Raw genomic sequence first — 20,829 nt, forward strand, 5'->3', positions numbered from 1 at the left:
GGTGGCCGAGGCGGGCTGGCTTCGTCAACTCCTCACCGAGATCCGCCGCCCTCCGCAGCGAGCTACCTTCGTCTACTGCGACAATGTCAGCGCCATGTACATGTCGAGCAACCCCGTGCAGCATCAACGTACTAAGCACGTGGAGATCGACCTTCACTTCGTCCGTGAGCGCGTCTCCCTGGGTGAAGTTCGGGTGCTGCATGTGCCTACCACATCCCAGTACGCCGATGTGTTCACGAAGGGCCTCCCTGCGAGCATCTTCACAGCCTTCCGATCTAACCTCAACGTCTGCGAGCACCCTGTTGCGGCTGCGGGGGGGGGGGGGGGGGTTGGAAACCTGCTGACGGTCCACCTGACAGGCCACCATGCACGGGAGGCAAACCTCCAGGACCGAGTCACCCGCGACTCTCCAGTGCACAAACGCCATCATCTCCACGTTCGGCATGATTAGCACTTATTCGATTCTGTTGTAACAACCTGTACAGCGTGTATATAAACGCTTGTTGTACCTGAGACTGAATATAGTGAGAATTCTCCTGTCCAACTATATCATGATAAAAAAAAATAAGCAATTAGAACATTTGTCAAAGTTTATCATAAAAAACTTTCAGATTTTTTATTTTACTGTTTATCCAAGCTCATTTGAGCTCGAGCGATACTCCGCGTCCCGTTAGACACTGCAATTAGACCAGAATAGCGAAATGGCTACTTCGGTTCTCAAACTTCAAATAAGAGAGAGTCATAACTAGGCTTTTTTTTTGTTAGAGATAAGTATGGGCTAAGCAGTTTTTTTTAGCAAATGGGTTAAGCAGCTGCGATGCCCATAACTCACTTGGGCCAAACTGAGAAGGCGGGGGTGCCAGGCGCTTGGTTGTAAACGGGCCGGCCAAATAAGGTGAAGCTGCGGCGCTCCATTCCAAACGCCGCCGCGTACAGCCCAGCTAAGCAGTGTAGGGTTTTAGCCCTCGTCTCCCCTCCCACTGCCGTGCTCCATCCCACACACCCCGCCGCAATGGCCGCCGTCGCCGCCGCAAGATCCTTCCTCCGATCCGGATCTGCTGCCTCCTCTCTCCGCGGGGCTGCCGCCAGAGCCGCCCCCCGCGCTGGCTCAGCTCCGCTCCCGAGGCGACTCCCGGCCTCTGCTCCCCGCGTCCTCCTAAGGTACGAGCGCTCTTGGTTAGTGGTTCTCAAGGAGCACTCGTTTTGCTACTTGATCTGGATGAAAATCTCGTGTCCATGTTTCGGCATCTGTAGGTCACCGGTGGAGATGACCAGCTTCTGCGTGGAGTCGCTGATGCCCATGCACAGTGCCACGGCGTCGGCGCTCATGACGTCGCTCCTTGCCACCCCGGCTCGCACTGGGTTTGGTTGGCTGACAGAAGGTGACTTTCACATTTCTATGTTTTTTTTGTTGTTTTCGCAATCTTAGATGGCTTAAGTCGCGATGCATGTTTGTCTGTTGCTATCTACTGTAGAGCAGACTAGTTTTAGTTGTTACAGACTGCAGAGTAGAGTAGTTTTGGTCTGATCACAAGCGCATTAGTCTCTGCGGGTTAGATCAATTTTGTCCTTATAATCAGTCTGATGGTAATATGAATTTGATGTGTGTTAGTTGTAATTGTGCTTTTAAACCTGTCCTAAAACAGGCTAATGTTGCATTCTCATGCTGCCATTACATTTTGACACCATATTTTTAGAGTGTTGCAACTCTCAATTGCCCATTTCATAACCATACTGTAATTATATCTAGGGGGAGAGTCAACAAACTTATGAGATGGGAGTCATTTTTCTGTAGATAATTTTTTTTCAAAATCTGATGATTAAATTTGTCGTGTTGAAACCAATCTTATACTTCCACATGGTCCTTGTTGTAGGTCAGGACGAAACTAGATGAACATCAAGCCCCAAAAGGTGAATAAACCTTAAGTACTTACTAATAGCTGTTGATGATTAAGTACCTTCATTAATTTATAGTTCAGAGGAATTCGTGGAAAGAGGAGACCACTGCACTTATTTGAAAGGGTCGGTTATTGAATAGATTGTTTGTAAATGAAAATCATAGAAGCCCTGCAAAGTGTGTTGCCATCACAAAAGAAATGGTGCACGGCAACAAAAGCTTCAAAATACCTTTTGGCTATTATTATAGTTGTCGACCTTTTGGCTATACCAGAGATCATTTGCTTTGGAAAAGTTTTCCTTTTATTAGGTGAAGCTGTATGTATATTTGGTCTTTAAGCAAATATTGTTTTGAATATTCACATAGTCATGAGTGACACATTTGAGGCAAAAGGGTCACTGATTCTTTTGTATTGACCCAGCTGGCAATGATGACGTGTGACAGTTTCTAGGTGGAATGTAGCAGATTATAATCTCCTCACCTCAAATATTCAGGTCTGATCATATTTTAAGGAGTATCCATAATAGCATATGTTTGAAGTGTGTTTCATAAATTCTCCTACCGTTTGACTTGCACAAGAATGCAAGGTGAAGATGCTTAAAAAAATCAGATCTGAAAAACCATGTCATTTTTTTCATGTGGTAGATAAAAACTGTACTCAGCCATGGCCATAGCAACATAGAAATTTGGACTTGGGTCCACTCCTCACTTCCCCATTCATCTGAAAGCCATTGCATCTTGATCAAGTTTCTTTTGAATTTAGTCATTAGTATCATTCGATGAGTTTATAGAAGTTACTTTACCGAATATAAGAAGAACATTAATCTGTTGGGATTTTGCCTCCATTATTTGCAGAAATGCTAGCAAATCTACATACTTAACATATGCTGGATACATATTACTCCCTCTAAAGAAATATAAGAGCATTTAGATCACTACTTTAGTGATCGAAACGCTCTTATATTTGTTTACGGAGGGAGTACTTTTATGATTATTGTCCGCAAAAAAAAACATGTCTGCCTTTCCTTGTAGCCAAAAGAATGTTTGTTTGACCCATTTTTTTTTATCTCTGTAGACTTGTGAGTAGTGACAATGGAGGTTCTCTGGGATGAAGAACACATGCTTTTTATTTTTACGATATGTATCTGCTTTATTTTGCAAAGTGGAACTCATGGACACGGCGCAAAGTAGTTATTACGGCTGTTACATTTATAATGTCAGTTGAAGAGTTGGAGCTTAGATTATTCGTTTCTATTTGTAGATGGATGATTTCTTCTTGTCGGAGCCTGCTGTGATGGTACCTGGTACGGACCTGCCAAATTGAATTTGAAAGTACTCTTTGGTCGCCTTCTCAGTCTGTACTATCCTGGGATTTTCGTTTGTATAAGTGTCTACGGGATTATTATACCTGATTGTGCCAAGATTTAACCGACTTGGTCTGATTATGCCTTTCGTGGAGAAAAAAAATAATGCTTAGTTGGAAGTTTCTGCTTTGTTTTGCTTCTGCTCTTACGTTATCAAGTTGTTGGAGAAAAATGTACTCCAATCCTATCTCTAGCTCTCCGTACCTGCTTACTTTTAATTTTAATGTATTTAGCAATTTATGCAACCTGGCCTTAACTCGACCATTTCCAGTCTATAGTTCCAGTCGATCTAACAATCACTCGTAAATAGACATGATAAAGAGCAACTTGCCATTGTTCGAGCTAGCTCATGAGTTGGCTAGATTAGCTAGCTTTCCTCTCGTGATACTTTTGATGAGGCGCTTAGTGCCAGAGTGGGTTTTGGCCCAACGGGCTGTTTTAGTGGCTGGGTTTCGGCCCAAGTTATCTTGGCCCACAGAAAAGTCTTTTCTTTGCTTATATGAGTTTTAAGCTGCTGGGCTGAATGAGTGATGGGTAGCCGTGGGCTATGGGGCTAAAATTAAAGTTCTGTGCGTTTTCTGTTTATTCAATGTATTTTAGTATTATGATTATTCCCAAAATGTTTTGCACTGTTATAAATATAAAATTGCCAGAAAAATGATGTTGTAAATTACGTTTAGTTTTCCGAATGAAATGGAACCAACGAGAAATTTTATTTAGAAAAATCTTATGACATTAATGTTTGTGTAATTTTATGGCATATTAGTGTGATCATTTTGTAATACAGACCAACGTTGTTTTACAATTTTGAATCACCTCATTCATTCCTTATTATTTTCTGCCCAACGGTGATATAATTTGGACTTAATTTTTGCATGGAAATGATCAAACCAATGTAGGTTAATTTTTGTGTAATTTAATTTAATTATGATGTTCTTTTCCTTTACTTATGATATTTTGAATTCATGACAACTTCCAGTCCTCGTGGTCTCGAGATTGAGCCACTTACTGGAAACAACTTCCAAACATGGAAGGACTCGTTGCTATTGCATCTCAGCTGGCATGAGGTTGACCTCACGCTGAGGGAAAGTAAACCAGCGCTGAGGGAAAGTAAACCAGTGGAACCTAAAAAGGATGCCGCTGGGTATGCGGAGCTTAAGAAAGCCTATCATGCTAAAGTTGAGACGTGGGAGAGGTCAAACAGAATGGTGCTCCCAATTATGAACTTCTTCATCTTGACTGAGATTAAAGGGGGCTATTCCCGCTAATGAAAGTGCCGCCGAAAATTTAAAATCGGAAGAACAATTTAAGGGCTCGGAGTAAGTGTATGCAAATGAGCTTTCGCACAAGCTGCTTGCATAATATGATGGGCACGAAAGTGTGAGGGAGCATATTTTAAGTATGAGCAATGCCGTGACAAAGCTTAAAACCATGAAGTGTGACTTGAGCGAAGAGCTTCTTGTGCTCCTAGTTTTTAGGTCAGTACTCAAATATAAAGCACGTGATTCATTGCACATTGCGTTTAGGAGGAAGAGAAATTTGAAGAGTGAGCAGAAAGATCAAGCTTTCCATGTTAACTTTATAAAGAGGAAGCATGAGAATAATGTTCATAGCAATAATATGCCCAACAAAAAGTAGTTTTCCAAAAAGAATCCTCCAAAGCCTGAGCAATGCAATGAGGCAAGTTGTTCACGTCCCGCTCCTTCAAATGTTGCTCCAGTAGATCTTAAAAATGTCGTTGGAGAAAGACTTTGCAATTTTTGCAAACATGCAAATCGTTCATACTCGAGAAGTATCAATCCTTCGAAATTGTGGCATCGTCGCTTGGGCCACATTTCGAGGGGGAGAATGGAACGATTGATTAAAGTAGAAATACTTCCTTGACATGATTTGGCTATTTGCAAAAATTACAAAGTCTTTCTCCGACGGTATTTGTAAGATTTACTAGAGCAGCTACTCAAGGAGCGGAACGTGAACAACTTTCCTCATTGCATTGATTAGGCTTTGGAGGATTGTTTTTGGAAAACTGCTTTATGTTAGGCACATTATTGCTATGAGCAGTGTTCTCATGCTTCCTCTTTGTAGAGTTAACATGGAAAGCTTTATCTTTTTGCTCACTCTTCATTCTCTCTTCCTCCTGAATGCAATGTGCAATGAGTTCAAGTATTTTTCATTTGATTTCAAGAGAATTATAGTTTATCTTGAATGGATTGAACCGTGAGGGTAGTGACCTAAAAATTAGGAGCACAAGAAGCTCTTCACTCAAGTCACACTTCATGGTTTTAAGCTTTGCCGTGACATTGCTCATACTTAAAATATGCTCCCTCACATTTTCGTGCCCATCGTATTTTGCAAGCAGCTTATGCGAAAGCTCATCTGCATACACTTACTCTGAGCCCTTAAATTGTTCTTCCGCCAATTTCAAATATTCGGCGGCACTTTCATTAGTGGAAATAGCCCCTTTAATCTCAGTCAAGATGGAGAAGTTCACAATTAGGAGTGCCATTCTGTTTGACCTCTCCCACTTCTCAACTTTAGCATCATATGCTTTCTTAAGCTCAGCATACCCAGTGACATCCTTTTTAGGTTCCACTGGTTTACCTTCCCTCAGCAAGGTCAACCTCATGCCAGCCGAGGTGCAATAGCAACGAGTCCTAACATGTTTGGAAGTTGTTTCCAGTAAGGACGAGGACTGGAAGCTGTCATGAATTCAAAATATCATAAGTAAAGGAAAAGAACATCATAACTAAATTAAATTGCACAAAAATTAACCTACGTTGGTTTGATCGATTTTCATGCAAAAATTAACTCCAAATTATGTCATCGTTGGATAGAAAATAATAAGGAATGAGTGGGGTGATTCAAAATTGTAAAGCAACATTGGTTTGTATTACAAAATGATCACATTAATATGCCATAAAATGACACAAACATTAATTTCATAAGAGTTCTCTAAATAAAATTTCTCGTCGGTTCCATTTCATTCAAAAAACTAAATGTAATTTACAACATCATTTTTCTGGCAATTTTCTATTTATAACAATGCAAAACATTTTGGGAATAATCATAATACTAAAATGCACTAAATAAATAGAAAATGCACAGAACTTTTATTTTAGCCCCATAGCCCACGGCTACCCATCACCATTCGGCCCAGCAGCAAAAAAACTCATATAAGCAAAGAAAAGAAATTCCATGGGCCAAGAGAACTTGGGCCAAAACCCAGCTGCTAAAACAGGCCGTCAGCGTTTCAAATTTTCGGTTTCTAGGGTTAGGGTTCAGCTGAATTGGCAAAAAAATTGGGACTTTATTTTTATTTCACCAATTCATCATGGTCTAATTGCTAACAGGAAGTAAAACACGTGCTAATTGACATCTTGAAGCGGAAACGTGGCATAATTAAACTAACAAAACTTGTTAATAATCTTAAAAATCTAGCACTGATCTAGTAGCAAATTACCATTGTTAGATTTAATCCCATAGGATCTACTTAACAGGATGGCATGCCTAGTCATTGGATCACCTAATTGCATAATGAACAGAGAGGTAGATTAGGATCTTACCACCAACGGAAGCAGCCATTGGTGTAGTCGAAGTCCCGTGCCTGCTCGATGCAGGCTTGATATAGGCTCGGGGTATAATCCAGATAGAACAGAATATGGTTTCCCGCAAAAGAAAAAAAAACAGAATATGGTAGTTTTGTATATGAAGCGGTATGGGTTCGTGCGCCGCTCTACACCCCTAGTGCAACGAAATTGCAAATGGTGCATGGGCACCATGGTGCCCTTTTCCAAAAAAAACATTTTCTAAAAGGCAAAAAAATTGAACTTTTTGTACACACAGACGTGCATACTATGTATGCACAAATTTTCTCAACATTTTAATTTCACACGTGGCGTACAAAGAAAAGACAAATATTATTTTTTTCAACATTTTGTTTTCTCAACATTTTGTTTTTGGTCGGAATTTTGTTTTTTTACAGCTTACAAATTATTTATTTTCAAAACAAAATTTCATGAATCCGTAGTGAATACATACAAGTTTCCATGGATATTTTTCTGATTTTTTAAACTTCTAAATATGTTTTTATTTTTTCAAAAAAGAGCCACCATAACTTCGCACTTGTTATTACAAGCAATGCATATGAAACTATGGGACGGAGGGTGTAACGTACCACTTTTCAAACCCTGGCCTAGTTGTTGTTACCGTTTAGGCTAAGAATTTTTTTCGTGTGGAATAAAATAAATGTTTGAACAATTTATTTTATCTTTAGCATTTTCATATCTGGGTTCATGTCCATTGAAAGTGCACTAGTACTAGCTAGGAGTTACTTGGACTCGTATCCATCTTCTACTCGAAATCAAGCCCACTCTTCATCCTTTTCCTCTAAACTGGCGATACAAACTCACTTTTTAATTTTCATTCGGACTCAAGCCCAACGACCCAAGGATAGCCAAACGTCCTGCTCAGCTCCAATACGTTTCCTTGGGTCCGGAAGGTTCCTTTGGGCGACCAAATACAAACCAACTTGTGTCAAACTCGGATTCCAGCTTTGGCTTCGAATACTAGAAAGAAACCCAATCCCATGGAATTCTAGTCGACCTAGGGTAGCTCCAACCGACCTAGGACCCTTATAAATACCTCCCCTACACCCCTAGGCTCGAAACAGACGAAACCATAGCTCACAAGCCACCCAAAGTCGCCACAAAGTTGATCTCGCAAAACTCGTGAGACACTATGAAATTGTCCCGTAATCCGTCTGTTTGAACATCTTCTTGAAGAATCCTCCATTAGACTTCTATACATAATCGAGTCTACTCCGTGCGTGTAAAATTTAAGGGCGATCCAACGATGCAAACTCTCGTGACGTTCTATTGAGATTTGTCCAGGCAATTTTTCTGCAAATTCAAACTTCCGATTTGCAATTATATCCTTAGGTTAGATTTTTTTTTGCATCGCCAGATCTTTCTAATCTGATCTCTAGGAAGACATCAATCTCTCCCTAAATCGTTTCTCTAATCCGTGCAGCCAAATTCGATCACCGAGGTCTGCTTCGAGCCACTATATCTGATAAAACTGTCCAGATTTTCACTGTTTTTGCAAGCAGCCTAGCGAACGACTCGGTATGCCAAGCTTCAAACCCTTTGGTCATAATTTAGCCCTTTATGTCTATTTAGTCTAGTTTATAGATCTCCCAAAGCGACGTAGCTTTGATTACCACTTTGGGTGATCCGTAAACTAGAATAGAATAGACATATAGGGCTTGATAGTGAACAAAAAGTTTGATGTTTGACATACCGAGTCGACCGCTAGGCAGCTTGCAAAACCGGTGAAAATATGGACAAATTCGCTTTTCAGAGATAGTGGCTCGGAGATAACCTCATTGATCGAATTTGGCTGTATGGATTGGAGAAATGTTTTAGGGAGAGATTGAAGACACCCTAAGATCATATTAGAAAGGTCTAACGATTCAAAAAATTACCAAACCTAAGGATATAACTTGATTGCAAATCGGAAGGTTTGAACTTGCAGAAAAACTTGCCTAAACAGGTCCCGATAGATTGGACATTGCGGAAGTTTGCACCGCTGGATCACCCTCAAATTTTGCACGCGCGGAGTAGACTCAATTCCTTAGAATTCCACAGGAGGATTCTTCAAGAAGATGTTTGAGTCATCGAGAACATACAGATTACATGACAGTTTCCTGTTGTTTCACGAATTTCGCGATATCAACTTTGTGGCGAGTTTGGGTGGCTCATGAGCTATGGTTTCGTGGGTTTGGAGCCTAGGAGTATAGGAGAGGTAATTATAAGGGTCCGGTTGGAGCTGCCCTAAGTTGACTAGAATTGGATAGGGATTGTATTTCTTTCTTTTCTTGTATTCAAAGCCAATGCTGGAATCCAAGTTTGACACAAGTTGGTTTTATTTGGTCGCCCAAAGAACCTTCCAGAGCCAAGTAAACGTGTTGGAGCAGAGGCAAAGATGTTAGGATGAAATTCATAGTGAGTTTGGATCGCCGGTTTAGAGGAAAACAGTGATGAGTGGGCTTGATTCCGAGTAGAAGATGGAGACGAGTCCAAGTAACTCCTAGCTCAAGTACTAGTGCGCTTTCAATGGACTTGACCCAAGAGATAAAAGTGCTAAAGACAAAAAGAAATTGTGCAAACATTTATTTTATTGCATGTGAAAAAAAATCCTAGCCTAAACGGTGACAACAACCAGGCTAGGGTTTGAAAAGTGGTATGTTACAGTGGGAGTATCTAATAAAGGGTCGTTGAGATGCTAAGCAAAAGCGAGTATAGTTTAGGGCAGGAAAACTTAAAACTATATATCATGAATTACTATAAGCAGATGTTTGGGCCTCCAGAGGATAATTTCGTTTCCTTGGATGAGTCGAGGATAGAGGATGTGCCCCAACTTGCTACGGATGAGAATGGGATTTTGACCGCCCCGTTTTCGGAGAAAGAGGTGTTTGAGGCTATATCACAAATGAAGAATAATAAACCTCCAGGCCCGGATGGTTTTCCGGCGGAGTTTTATAAGAAATGCTGGCATATTATTAAGAGGGACTTTATCCCATTGTTCCATGATTTATTCTGTGGGCAGTTACAGTTGTCTCACTTAAATTACGAAACAATTACTTTGCTTCCTAAAACAGAGGCCGTGCGGATCGAGCGGTTCAGGCCTATCTGTCTTCTTAATGTCAGCTTTAAAATTTTCAATAAGGTGAGGACTGATAGGCTTACGCAGATTGCAGATACTGTGGTGCAGCCTTCCCAAGCTGCTTTTATGTTGGACAGGAACATCCTAGAAGGGGTTGTAGTTCTGCATGAAACGCTCCATGAGATCCACACGAAAAAACTAGATGTGGTGGTTTTCAAAGTGGATTTTAAAAAAGCGTACAATAAAGTCAAATGGTCTTTCCTTTAGCAGGCTTTGCACATGAAAGGATTTAATCAGGCCTGGAGAAACCAGGTTGATTCTTTCACGCAAAAATGAAGTGTTGGAATCAAAGTGAATGACGACATAGGTCATTAATTCCAGACACACAAAGGCCTGAGGCAAGGTGACCCGATGTCACCGATTCTTTTTAACATAGTGGTCGACATGTTGACAATCCTAATAGGAAGGGCCAAGGAGGACGGCCAAGTAGGTGGCCTAGTTCCGCATTTAGTGGATGGAGGAGTGTCAATCCTTCAGTACGCTGATGATACTATCATATTCATGGAGCATGATTTGGCTAAAGCACGAAACATGAAGCTTGTGTTATGCTTGTTCGAGCAATTATATGGGTTAAAGATTAACTTTCATAAAAGTGAATTGTTCTGCTTTGAAAGAGCTAAAGATGAACAAGATGCTTACACACAATTGTTCGGATGCGAATTGGGATCTTTACCTTTCACATATTTGGGTATACCAATTCATCATCGCAAGCTTTTAACAAAGAATGGAAATGCATTGAGGATCAATTTGAAAAGAAACTAAGTTGTTGGAAGGGCAAGCTTATGTCATACGGAGGCCGATTAATTCTCGGCAATTCGGTTCTTACGAGTATGCCTATGTTTCTCTTGTCCTTTTTTGAGATGCCAGTTAGAGTCCGGAAAAGGCTAGACTTCTATCGATCTCGATTTTTCTGGCAGAGTGGTGAATTAAAACGAAAAAACAATCTTGCTAAATAGGATATTATTTGCAGATTGAAAGACCAAGGGGGTCTCGGCATTGAAAACTTAGAGGTGAAGAACAGATGCTTACTTAGCAAGTGGTTGTTTAAGCTATCTGTAGAGACGGATGCCACATGGGCACAAACTCTGCAGAACAAGTACCTTAATTCCAAAACATTATCCCAAGTGACAGTGAGGCCGATTGATTCATCTTTTTGGAAAGGACTGATTAGAGTAAAATCAACCTTTTTCAACAGGACAAAATTTGTAGTTGGAAACGGTACTACCACGAGGTTCTGGGAGGACACATGGCTTGAGGAGACGCCCCTTGCACTCCAATATCCCTCTCTCTATAATATAAGCTTATGTTGCATCAGTATTACAGTCCAATCCTCTGAATATCCAATTTAAGTATTACAGTCCAATCCTCTGAATTTCCAATTTAGAAGTACTCTAGCGGGCAATCGTTGGGAAGCTTGGCTCCACTTAGTGCGAAGATTGATGGAAGTCCACCTTTCTCAACAACCTGACCAATTGAGCTGGAAACTAACAAGGAATAGAGAGTTTTCGGTAAATCCATGTATTTGGATGTTATCAACTCTAGTGCTATTCCTCGTTCGAAACATGTCTGAAAAGTCAAAGTACTTTTAAAAATCAAAGTGTTTATGTGGTTTGTACATAAACAAATTATTCTAACGAAGGACAATTTGGCAAAACACAATTGGCCAGGATCTACAAGATGTAGTTTCTGTGATAAGGACGAATCCATCAAACATCTTTTTCTCGACTGTCCCTTGGCAAAAAAAAATGGCGGACAGTGCACTTAGCATTTAATATTACTCCTCCGAATACCATCAACACGTTACTTGGGACGTGGCTAGATGGGTTAGATCCCGATACTGCGAGACATATCCGTGTAGGAGTATGTGCTTTATTATGGGCTGTCTGGAACTGCAGAAACGATTTGGTTTTTAATAGAACAACAAAAATTCATTTCTTGCAGATTATCTTCCGGGCCACTACACTTATCTGTATGTGGTCGCTACTCACTCCGACGGAGGTCAGGGAGCATTTGGTTACTGGATCTATCCGATAAGAGACGGTAACTCAGGATATCTTCAACCGGTTTGGATGGCGGTTATCTAATAGAATAAGTTTTTAGTTTTATATCTTATATTTTTGCCTGCCGGTTGTGGCTTTCCTGTCATGATGCTTATGCTCTTTGTGAGCTTTTTTATTTTATTTTTGAGACCTGGAGACCTTTGTAGAACTTTTTTGCTTATTATTAATAATATGGTCGTATGCATCGTTCTGATGCAAAGGCCGAGGCCCGACCCCTTTTCAAAAAAGAAAAAAAAAGCAGGATTGGAAAGCACTTGTTCTGATTAAGAGCGAAATAAGTCCACTCTTACACGTAGACCTAGACCTGTACATACTCGTACTCCACAAGTGAGAAATTGTTGTCCTCCTTCACATCGAAGCTTGCCGGTTCAGTGACATCAACAAGCCCCCGTTTGTCAACAGCTAGCTTCATTATCCCCTTGGGCATGCCAAGCTTTGCATCCCAAAGAATAACGGTGTTGCCGGGCTTCAGCATGTCAACTGTCAAACACATGTAATTTCTGCTGTTAGATGTTTGCCATGTAAAACCATGCTAACCAAAACAGTAAGACAATCATGCATTTGTCTAACTCTATGAAATGAACAGATTACGGAAGGATCTAATTTGCTACGTTCAGAAATTATAACCGTATACAAAGTAGACTCCTCAAATAAACATTTTTTTTATTTAATACTCTGCGTCTAGTATTGTCTAGGATGGTCAATGTGATCAATCAAGGACAATACTCTGCGTCTCTGTCCGTATCCATACTCACAGCAGTATAGCATGCACGCACGTACTGATCCCATCAATGAACTAACAATTGTAGTTCCTAAACGGACTCAGAGAAGGCGATGTAGCTACTGCATGCTGGGTAAACGAAATAGCGGGAGTCTACTCTGCACTACTCCATTTTGATGCTAGCTACTGACCATTGATCAAGTACTCATTCTTGATAACTAGGAGCGCAATTTTGCACATTAATTTACAAAGCATAAGCGCGAGACACCCCGAGTCAAAGATTTAAACACAACAGATGCTACGTATTTAGCAGATTAATTAATTACTACAGAAAAAGGGGATGCATTACCCTGGTTGTTGCGGGCGGTAAAGAGGATGCATCCCGTCTCATCACCGACGAGGCACTCGGCGATCCTCGTGGGCCTCGCCGCCGGGCCAAAGCGGGTCACCACGGTCTTGGTCTCGGTCTTGATCTTGGAGCTTAGCACCTTAACGAGAAGCGTGTGGCCGGTCGACGTCCCGGGCCTGAGATCTCCCACCTTCATGAACACCGGCGTCCGCTCTGCCGCCGCCGCAGCCATGGAAACGGAACAAGCAAACAGATTGAAACTCGAGGACGGATGATAAAGAATTGATGCTACGATTACGACGAGTTGGGACTTTGGTCTGCCAAAACCCTAGACGCGATGCTGTGAATTTAATATGGATGGTTACGAGTCTCAGTCCGTGGTCGAGAGGGAAAACGATGGGGCGGAGGAGTTGTTATTGCATCAGACGTTGCCATTGTTATCCGTTTTGCTTTAATCTGCAAAAGGTGAAAAAGGCTCATCGAATCCAACGTCTTGAGGATCCCTCGAGTCTCAGGCTCTCAGCTACACAACGATGGACGATTTTGCATCTTGGTCATATTCCAAAGAGGCCGTCCATATAGTCTTCATGCTGCTTACCTCGGTTGATTTGATCCGCCTAATTTTTCACTCGGTTGTTTCTCTAGATGTCAAAAAAAAAGGCAGCTGAGTGAAAAATTCCGCATCAGTCAATCCGCATAGCCCCGAGGATGAGTGAGGGAGGCCGCAGCCGAGCCAGGACCTCCCCGAAGATGGGGGTGACATGGCTGGCTGTGGCGTCGTTAACGGGGGCGTTGGTGGAAAATTGAGAGGTTTGGGTAGGGGGCTTTTGCGTTTTGATTGCCGGTAAGATTATAAGCTTTAGGCTGCCCGCAAATCAGAGTATCAGAAGTGTATCATGCATATTAACTAGATATTTTATAAGATGGCACACAATTAAACTAGACATTTTTTCTAAGATGACACACAATTAAATGAGAAAAGAGAGGATTTGTATCATATCATGATATCATATAAAATGTTGTCTTATATTGTGTCATGCTTAACAATAAATGAGACAATCTATAAGATACTAACTTATAATATGCACTGTGAAAAGAGTATCATACGATAGTATCATATATGCACTGCAGCTTTAGACCTACAGTTCTAAGTTCTGACATGGATTGATATATTGTGTTGGAGAGACTATGGTCCACCAAGACCAAAGTAAGATTGCATTGCGGCGAGTTTGTTGCTTTTTATTTTGTTACTTTGTCCAGCTTTGGCCTTCATTTTGCCATATCCGCCCGTACATAAATCACGCCGAACCATATAGCCTGAGGTGATCAACTAGAATATTTTTTTTAATGAGAGGAAGTACCAAGTGTCTATCACACTCAGCTGAAGATTTTCTTAGCTCTCAGTCGACAAACAAGCCTGTGAACTCTATCTGATAAGTTATTAGGTGAGGCTAATCTAGACAATTACAAAAATTAAAATAAATAAATGAATAGTTTTTTTCTCATGAAAAGATAAATAGTTTGTGCTCATGTGAAAATGAAGCCACGCATGAATGTGTAGCACATTAAAATGGTAATCTATATTTCAGAAAATTAATCTGTTAGCAACTATGAGAAAGGAAATTCATCTGTACTGATATACAATTTAGGGGTAAAAATAGCACAGACACATGCTTTAGACAGTATCTATGGTGATCGAAAACGTCCTATATTTCTTTACAGATGGAGTACTCGTTGTATAGTATCTATACATAGTCCTATAAGAGACTCAATTGGGACATGCATTAGGGCCAGCCAGGCCCGCTGGATGTAGTTTTGTTCTGTTCGGTTATCTGAGTTGCACCGGAGTCTTGACACATATGAACCTTAAAGCACCTTTGATCCTGGCTCTCGAGAAACGCTCGAATCAGACGTTTCTCGATAGCCAAGCCCGAGCGATGCAACTCGAAGCACGTGAGAGTAGGCGGTTGCACGAGCGAGACGACACGTTGTTTCCCGAAGCGTCGCGATAACTCCCCTCACCCTTCTATCACCGCTCACTCTCCCCACTTTCCACCCTCACACCAGCAGCAACAAGCGCAAGATCTAGACGGCTAGCAACGGAGCGAAGATTTGGACGTCGAGCACCGGATTCATCACTGCACCGGCAAACATTCGCCAATGGTGGTAAGCCCTTTGACCCCGGTGGCATAGATTTATACCATGCCCGCATTCAATATATGCTTTGCGCACTTGATTTAGGCATCAAATCTACCTCTCAACTTCAATGTGGGACTTAATTTAGGCATATCCGATTAGAGATTTCAGAAGTTTGAACGGGATTGAGTGGAATTTTCACTAGGGGAGGGGGGGGGGGGTTAAATGGAGCTTACATCCATTCAAATCCAACCCAACAAGCAGTAGGTTCACCATCTCCATCGCTTACTCAACATTGTCAGCATCCTCATTTCCACTGCTTCGGCATTGCCAGCATCCATCATCTAACTCTCTGACCTGGATCAGCCGACTCGGGCTCGTCTATCGCCCACAACGGTATGTCCACTAAATATAGAGGCTTTGGTTGTGTCACGCCTCCTGTTCATATGTGTATTGCATTTTGTCCCTTTATTTATACCTCTTGTTCATATGTTCGATGCAGATCGATCAGGTTGCTTCGAGGAACTCCTCAAAGGGAGAGGTGGTTGTGGCCGGCAAGAAGGGCAAGGCGGTGGTGGAGCTCGGCAGCACCCCCAATAAGCGGAAGAACTACAACCATTTCCATAAGGACGTCGGCCCAAGCCACTTCTACAAGGTCATCCTTGCACCCAAGCTGAAGTGCCTGCCGATGCCAGCTGAGTTCACCAAGCACTTAACCACCGCCCCAAAGGAATTCGTGCTGAGGACAAATATTGGTTGCGCCTGGAGAGTGACGATCCGGACAATCACCGACACGTTCACCATTGATAAGGGTCCCCCCCCCCTCACCGTTGCTCACAAGGTCAGGATCGGGTACCTCGTCGCCTTCAAGGTGGTGACTCCCGTCACCCTGAAGATGGTCGTCTTCAGAGACAACAACGTTGAGGTGGTGACCAAGCGCAAGTGGCACGAGGGGGCCTTTGCCATGAATCTCTAGGCACCTTTAAGGTTTTTGCATAGGATGTTTAAGACTTTGCCGAAACTGTTTGTCATTTAACTGCATATGAGCGTGTGTTTAGGATACCGGTTTACGGTTATATGCTATGCATGTTTGTCTACGTTGTGCCTATTTGTGTACTTTAACCTCGCCACTCCAACAATAGATTATCAAAACAAATTTGTTGCATGTAATCAAACACCCACACTCTGCATCTTCCTAAAACAGCCTGACACCATGCGTGTGATTCTACTCAGCCTAGGGAGGATGCAGGCAAACAAAATATGTGCAAACCATGCACTAAGGGCCAATTCTTTTGGCAGCTTAATAAAAAGCCTCCCCCTCCCCAGCTTTTTCCATAAGCCGTCTCTCTTGTTCTTCTAAACTAGTTATGGGATAACTAATATAGAAGTCTCAACAAACTTAGAGGGATGCTAGTTTTTCAAACTGGGAAGAGACAGCTTAAATTTTAAGCCTCTCAAAAGAACTGGCCCTAAGCGAGGCCCGACCTCAATCACATATGCAAATGCATAAAAAATGATGCAGACTACCAAGCACGCCCTTGGTGATGATGGTGTCTGCCATCAGACACTTTTGACCATTCGATCTCTATCTAATGCATGTGATGTGAAGTAAGATGTGGTATATTTGCATAAAGGCCCACCTGTCCACCCCTCATTTGCAACAAACCCATGCCCCCCACCCCTCCCCCCCGCGCGCGCCTCATCCAAACAAATAAGAGGAATGAATTTTGGGTCAAAGGTACTAATATAAATAGGGAGTTTTCAAGTTTATGAGCGATGCCAGCCACATGCACTTTGATAGTTCGTAGAAAACATGTGGTGTCAAATTCAAATAATTATTTTCTGTTGAGAATACAAATATGGTTCTTTCCATCACCCAATCATAACTCAACAATCCTCCTTTTGTGGGTAGTATCAAGCCACTATCCAACATCAGTGTGTTGATCATCGCAAGAACAAAATGTTCACATCATCAGTGTTTAAAATAAAATAAAAATTGCAAGCTGAAAGGTGCATAATCCATTTAGGAGATCAAATTGTATATTACTGCTCAGCACATCACATTTGTTCTCAGAAACACAACTGCTGCAGCAACTAACAATCACTCATAGATAGAAATGCTTGATAAGAAGGAACTTGCGGTAGTTCGAGCGAACAATTCCAATATGAACTCAGAAGATCCATCTTTCACATTCTAGACAACTCAACAAGTAGATTTGACCAACAGGCTTGGGAAAGCACTTCTGATTAAGATCGATGTGATTTTCACTCTTCAACATTGACAAGTTCATACTCCACAAGTGAAAGATTGTTGTCCTCCTTTACACCGAAGCTTGCTGGTTCAGTTACTTCAACACGGCCCCATTTGTCAACAGCAAGCCTCATTGACCCTTTGAACATATCAATCTTTGCATTGCGGATAATGACAGTGTTGCCAGGCTTCAAAACATCAACTGTGAAAAGGTATATGCTTGTTAGATCGCCCAAGTAAACCAATGTTTATCAAACCAGTCATGTAATCATGCATTTATGGTAGAGCATTTGTGCCCGAGCACATGAGTTGAGGATCAACAAATTTCAGTAAAGCATAAAAGGAATATATTATGTAAGGATTTAACTTCTTGTTCCTAAGCATACAAAGTAGATTTGTCATATGATCCTTTAATTATGCATAATGCATTAATGCTTATTGCCATAAGTAACAATATAATAAGCGAGAAAACATGATGCACATAATACAAAATTAACATGATTAAAGCATAGTGTGAATCGATTTTACACTCTTTTGAACCATGATCTGTCTAACCATACATCTACCAATCGACTTTACCAGGTGTGCCTTAAAGCCTCTGTATCAAGCTAATGAAACCTGTATAACAATTGATTGGTAAATGAGCCCGGGTGAACTTAGGGAAGAGCTCCATTTTCAGTGCACAGAGAGCTTTCAGTAAGATAAAACAGCCAACCAGGGCATTGCTGTTTCACACGCACTTGCACAAATATATACACACAAAAAACACTTACTCCCTGAGTAAAGAAATATATGACTGTTTATAGATCACTAAAGTAGTGATCTGAAGTAGGTGTCTAAACACTCTTATATTTCTTTACAGAGGGAGTACTATACTGCATGATGGAATAAACTTTTTACAGCACATAAACACTTTCCAGTTCCCTTGCCACTTGCGATGTATTCTGGATTTGTTTTATATCTTCACTTTTTCACAATCCGATTATAGGACCATAATACAGGAAATGTGTTCTGCCGCATACACAGGCCTCCGTGATAAGTAACAGATAAAAAAACATAGTATACGGTACTTCCATGTGCCAATCCAGGATGTATGCAGAGCGCGAGAATCTCAAATCAAGTCAATGTGTCTATCGGTCACGAGCACTCGCGCATGACGCCAAAAAAGGAGAGCAGATTACGACAGGAAGGGGGGGGGGGGGGGAGCAGATCGTACCCTGGTCGTTGCGGGCGGTGAAGAGGACGCAGCCGGTCTCGTCGCCGATGAGGCACTCGGCGATCCTGGTGGGCTTGGCAGCCGGGCCGGGGCCGCCAGCGGCGCGGGCCTTCTGGAGGACGGTCTTGGAGCTGAGCACCTTGGCGACGAGCGTGTGGCCGCTGGTGACGGGCTTGAGCTGGTCCACCTTGACGAACACCGGCTTCCGCTTCGCCGCCGCCGCCGTGGCCATGGGGAGGGATGCAGATAAGGGTTGGGAGAGGGATTAAGGGGGTCGCGGGTCTTTTGGGAGGGCCAAACCCTAGATGGGATGGGGCGAGTTTAATACGGGATGGGAAGGTTGCGCGAGTCTCAGCCTGCGATCGAGGAGGCCACTAATGATGCGGAGGAGTCGTTAAATTAGGCGTTACTTACCATTGTGAGGGGAAGGGCGAATAGCGTGGCAAGATAGTCAAATGGTGCTTATCCGTTTCTCCTTTTCCAAAAAGGTGAAAACTGAAAAAGCCACACCAGTCCGTCAGTGCGGAATATATAGCCTGCTTGCCGTGATTGCCTACCGGCTACGCTGCTAGTACTAGCCGCATTTCTTTTCTTTCAGTGACAAATCCCTGCTCTAGACGTTTGGCTTGCGTTTCGTCTGGTTTTCTTCAAGCATATTAGTAATAATGTACGTGCAATGCACGTTTATATTAGATAGGATATTAGTTGCATGTTAAATTAGGTATGATATATCTGTTGCATGTTGATATTTGGTAAGATATCAATTACTTTTTACGAGCATGGTATGATATTAATTATATGACACATCTAGATGTATTTTAGCAAAACTGTATTAATTACATGGCAGATTTTATGGGATAGCGTTGAGTCAAAACATGTTTATAACCAATGACAATGGTGGGTAATTAAAGCGTTAAACGTATTTGGTGCTTAACATTGGAGCAATTTAAACCGCTAGATAACATGATTTAACGCTCGAGATGATTTGAATCTGCCCCTTTGAATCTTTTTATATTAGTATAGATATAGATATAGATATAAATATAGATATAGATAAAATGTGCACCATATTTGGTAGAAAAACAAACGAAAGATGTCTTAACGTACCGCCACACTCTACCACTTGCCTAAAAAGTTCATCTCAGCCCCGCACGAAAAATAAGCAAATATTAATTAGGGCATGTTCAGGCCTTCCAAACCGGCCTCAAACGTCTGGTCGGCCCGTCCGGTCACAAAAATCTGACTCACATGGACGAAATCACTAGTTGAGAAGTACCTATTGCAAATATTACTCCAACTCTCTTGGTTGCGACAAGTGACACACATGCAACGCGCCACTTGTCACAACCTAGGAGTTTTCCTTTTTTTTAGATCTGTTTATTCAAAACATTTTATCTCTCAAACCATGTGTTCAAATTTCAAATCGCTTTCATTGTTGGATTTCTCGCGTCGAGATCTTCAAAACTAGATTCCATGTTGATAGGTTTTGACGAATTTTTTTCACGAAAAAACCGGACGAAAAAATCAAATCGGGAGCACGGGTTTTTTCCCTCTCACAAAATCACAACCGTGCCTCTCGCGGAAGCAAAACCGTGACTCTCGCGGAAGGAAAAAAAGAAAAAAACGCGTTTTTTTCGTTTCCGAGGAGGCACAGCCGTGTCTCTCGCGAAAGCACAACCGTGCCTCTCGCGGAAGTAAAACCATGACTCTCACGAGAAAATAAAAAGAGAAAACACATTTTTTTCATTTTTGAGAGGCACGACAGTGACTCTCGTGAAAGCATAACCATGCCTCTCGCGGAAGCAAAACCGTGACTCTCGCGAAAAAAAACAGAAAACATGTTTTTTCCGTTTCCGAGAGGCATGGCCGTGACTCTCGCTAAAGCACAACCGTGCCTCTCGCGGAAGCAAAATCGTGACTCTCGCGAAAGGAAAAAAACAAAAAAATTGTTTTTTTCCGTTTCCGAGAGGCACGGCCATGACTCTCGTGAAAGCACACCCGTGCCTCTCGCAGAAGCAAAACCGTGACTCGTGAAGGAAAAAACACAGAAAACACGTTTTTTCGTTTCCAAGAGGCACGGCCGTGCTCTTGCGAAAGCAAAACCGTGACTCT

The 20,829-nt window shown here is 41.9% G+C and overlaps 3 protein-coding genes across 10 annotated transcripts; 1 reads left to right on the forward strand and 2 right to left on the reverse strand.

Moving 5' to 3' along the window:
- Positions 1 to 910: 910 nt before the first annotated feature.
- Positions 911 to 3,380, forward strand: LOC123062084 (protein NUCLEAR FUSION DEFECTIVE 6, mitochondrial). 8 transcript variants are annotated; one of them, XR_006429475.1, is made up of 5 exons: positions 911 to 1,161; positions 1,255 to 1,382; positions 1,875 to 1,911; positions 2,319 to 2,391; positions 2,973 to 3,380. XR_006429475.1 is itself a non-coding variant. In XM_044485420.1 (4 exons), exons 1-3 carry the CDS (start codon positions 1,013 to 1,015, stop codon positions 1,892 to 1,894), a joined length of 297 nt encoding a protein of 98 aa, XP_044341355.1. In that variant the 5' UTR covers positions 911 to 1,012; the 3' UTR covers positions 1,895 to 1,911; positions 2,973 to 3,380. The 8 variants fall into 8 exon arrangements, 4 of the variants coding, with proteins under 4 accessions (XP_044341355.1, XP_044341356.1, XP_044341357.1 ...); XR_006429476.1 differs by having other exon boundaries at positions 3,159 to 3,380; XR_006429474.1 differs by lacking the exon at positions 1,875 to 1,911.
- Positions 3,381 to 12,287: 8,907 nt separating this feature from the next.
- Positions 12,288 to 13,618, reverse strand: LOC123058576 (uncharacterized protein At4g28440). The gene is made up of 2 exons (XM_044481284.1): positions 13,115 to 13,618; positions 12,288 to 12,524 (listed from the first exon to the last, which is right to left on the reverse strand). The coding sequence occupies exons 1-2, from the start codon at positions 13,344 to 13,346 to the stop codon at positions 12,343 to 12,345; spliced, it is 414 nt and encodes a 137-aa protein (XP_044337219.1). The 5' UTR covers positions 13,347 to 13,618; the 3' UTR covers positions 12,288 to 12,342.
- Positions 13,619 to 17,246: 3,628 nt separating this feature from the next.
- Positions 17,247 to 19,100, reverse strand: LOC123062085 (uncharacterized protein At4g28440). The gene is made up of 2 exons (XM_044485424.1): positions 18,718 to 19,100; positions 17,247 to 17,703 (listed from the first exon to the last, which is right to left on the reverse strand). The coding sequence occupies exons 1-2, from the start codon at positions 18,947 to 18,949 to the stop codon at positions 17,516 to 17,518; spliced, it is 420 nt and encodes a 139-aa protein (XP_044341359.1). The 5' UTR covers positions 18,950 to 19,100; the 3' UTR covers positions 17,247 to 17,515.
- Between the last annotated feature and the right edge of the window lie 1,729 nt (positions 19,101 to 20,829).

This window comes from Triticum aestivum, chromosome 3A, assembly GCF_018294505.1.
Source record: "Triticum aestivum cultivar Chinese Spring chromosome 3A, IWGSC CS RefSeq v2.1, whole genome shotgun sequence".
NCBI classification, from domain to species: Eukaryota; Viridiplantae; Streptophyta; class Magnoliopsida; order Poales; family Poaceae; genus Triticum; species Triticum aestivum.

What these genes read in the sequence shown, in the direction of transcription:
- LOC123062084 (XM_044485420.1), top strand. Translation starts at nt 1,013, where the DNA reads ATGGCCGCCGTCGCCGCCGCAAGATCCTTCCTCCGATCCGGATCTGCT. An exon ending in GCTCCCCGCGTCCTCCTAAG is followed by an intron (nt 1,162 to 1,254) that starts GTACGAGCGCTC and finishes CGGCATCTGTAG; the next exon opens with GTCACCGGTGGAGATGACCA. An exon ending in GTTTGGTTGGCTGACAGAAG is followed by an intron (nt 1,383 to 1,874) that starts GTGACTTTCACA and finishes TCCTTGTTGTAG; the next exon opens with GTCAGGACGAAACTAGATGA.
- LOC123058576 (XM_044481284.1), bottom strand. Translation starts at nt 13,346, where the DNA reads ATGGCTGCGGCGGCGGCAGAGCGGACGCCGGTGTTCATGAAGGTGGGA. An exon ending in TACCGCCCGCAACAACCAGG is followed by an intron (nt 12,525 to 13,114) that starts GTAATGCATCCC and finishes TGTGTTTGACAG; the next exon opens with TTGACATGCTGAAGCCCGGC.
- LOC123062085 (XM_044485424.1), bottom strand. Translation starts at nt 18,949, where the DNA reads ATGGCCACGGCGGCGGCGGCGAAGCGGAAGCCGGTGTTCGTCAAGGTG. An exon ending in CACCGCCCGCAACGACCAGG is followed by an intron (nt 17,704 to 18,717) that starts GTACGATCTGCT and finishes ACCTTTTCACAG; the next exon opens with TTGATGTTTTGAAGCCTGGC.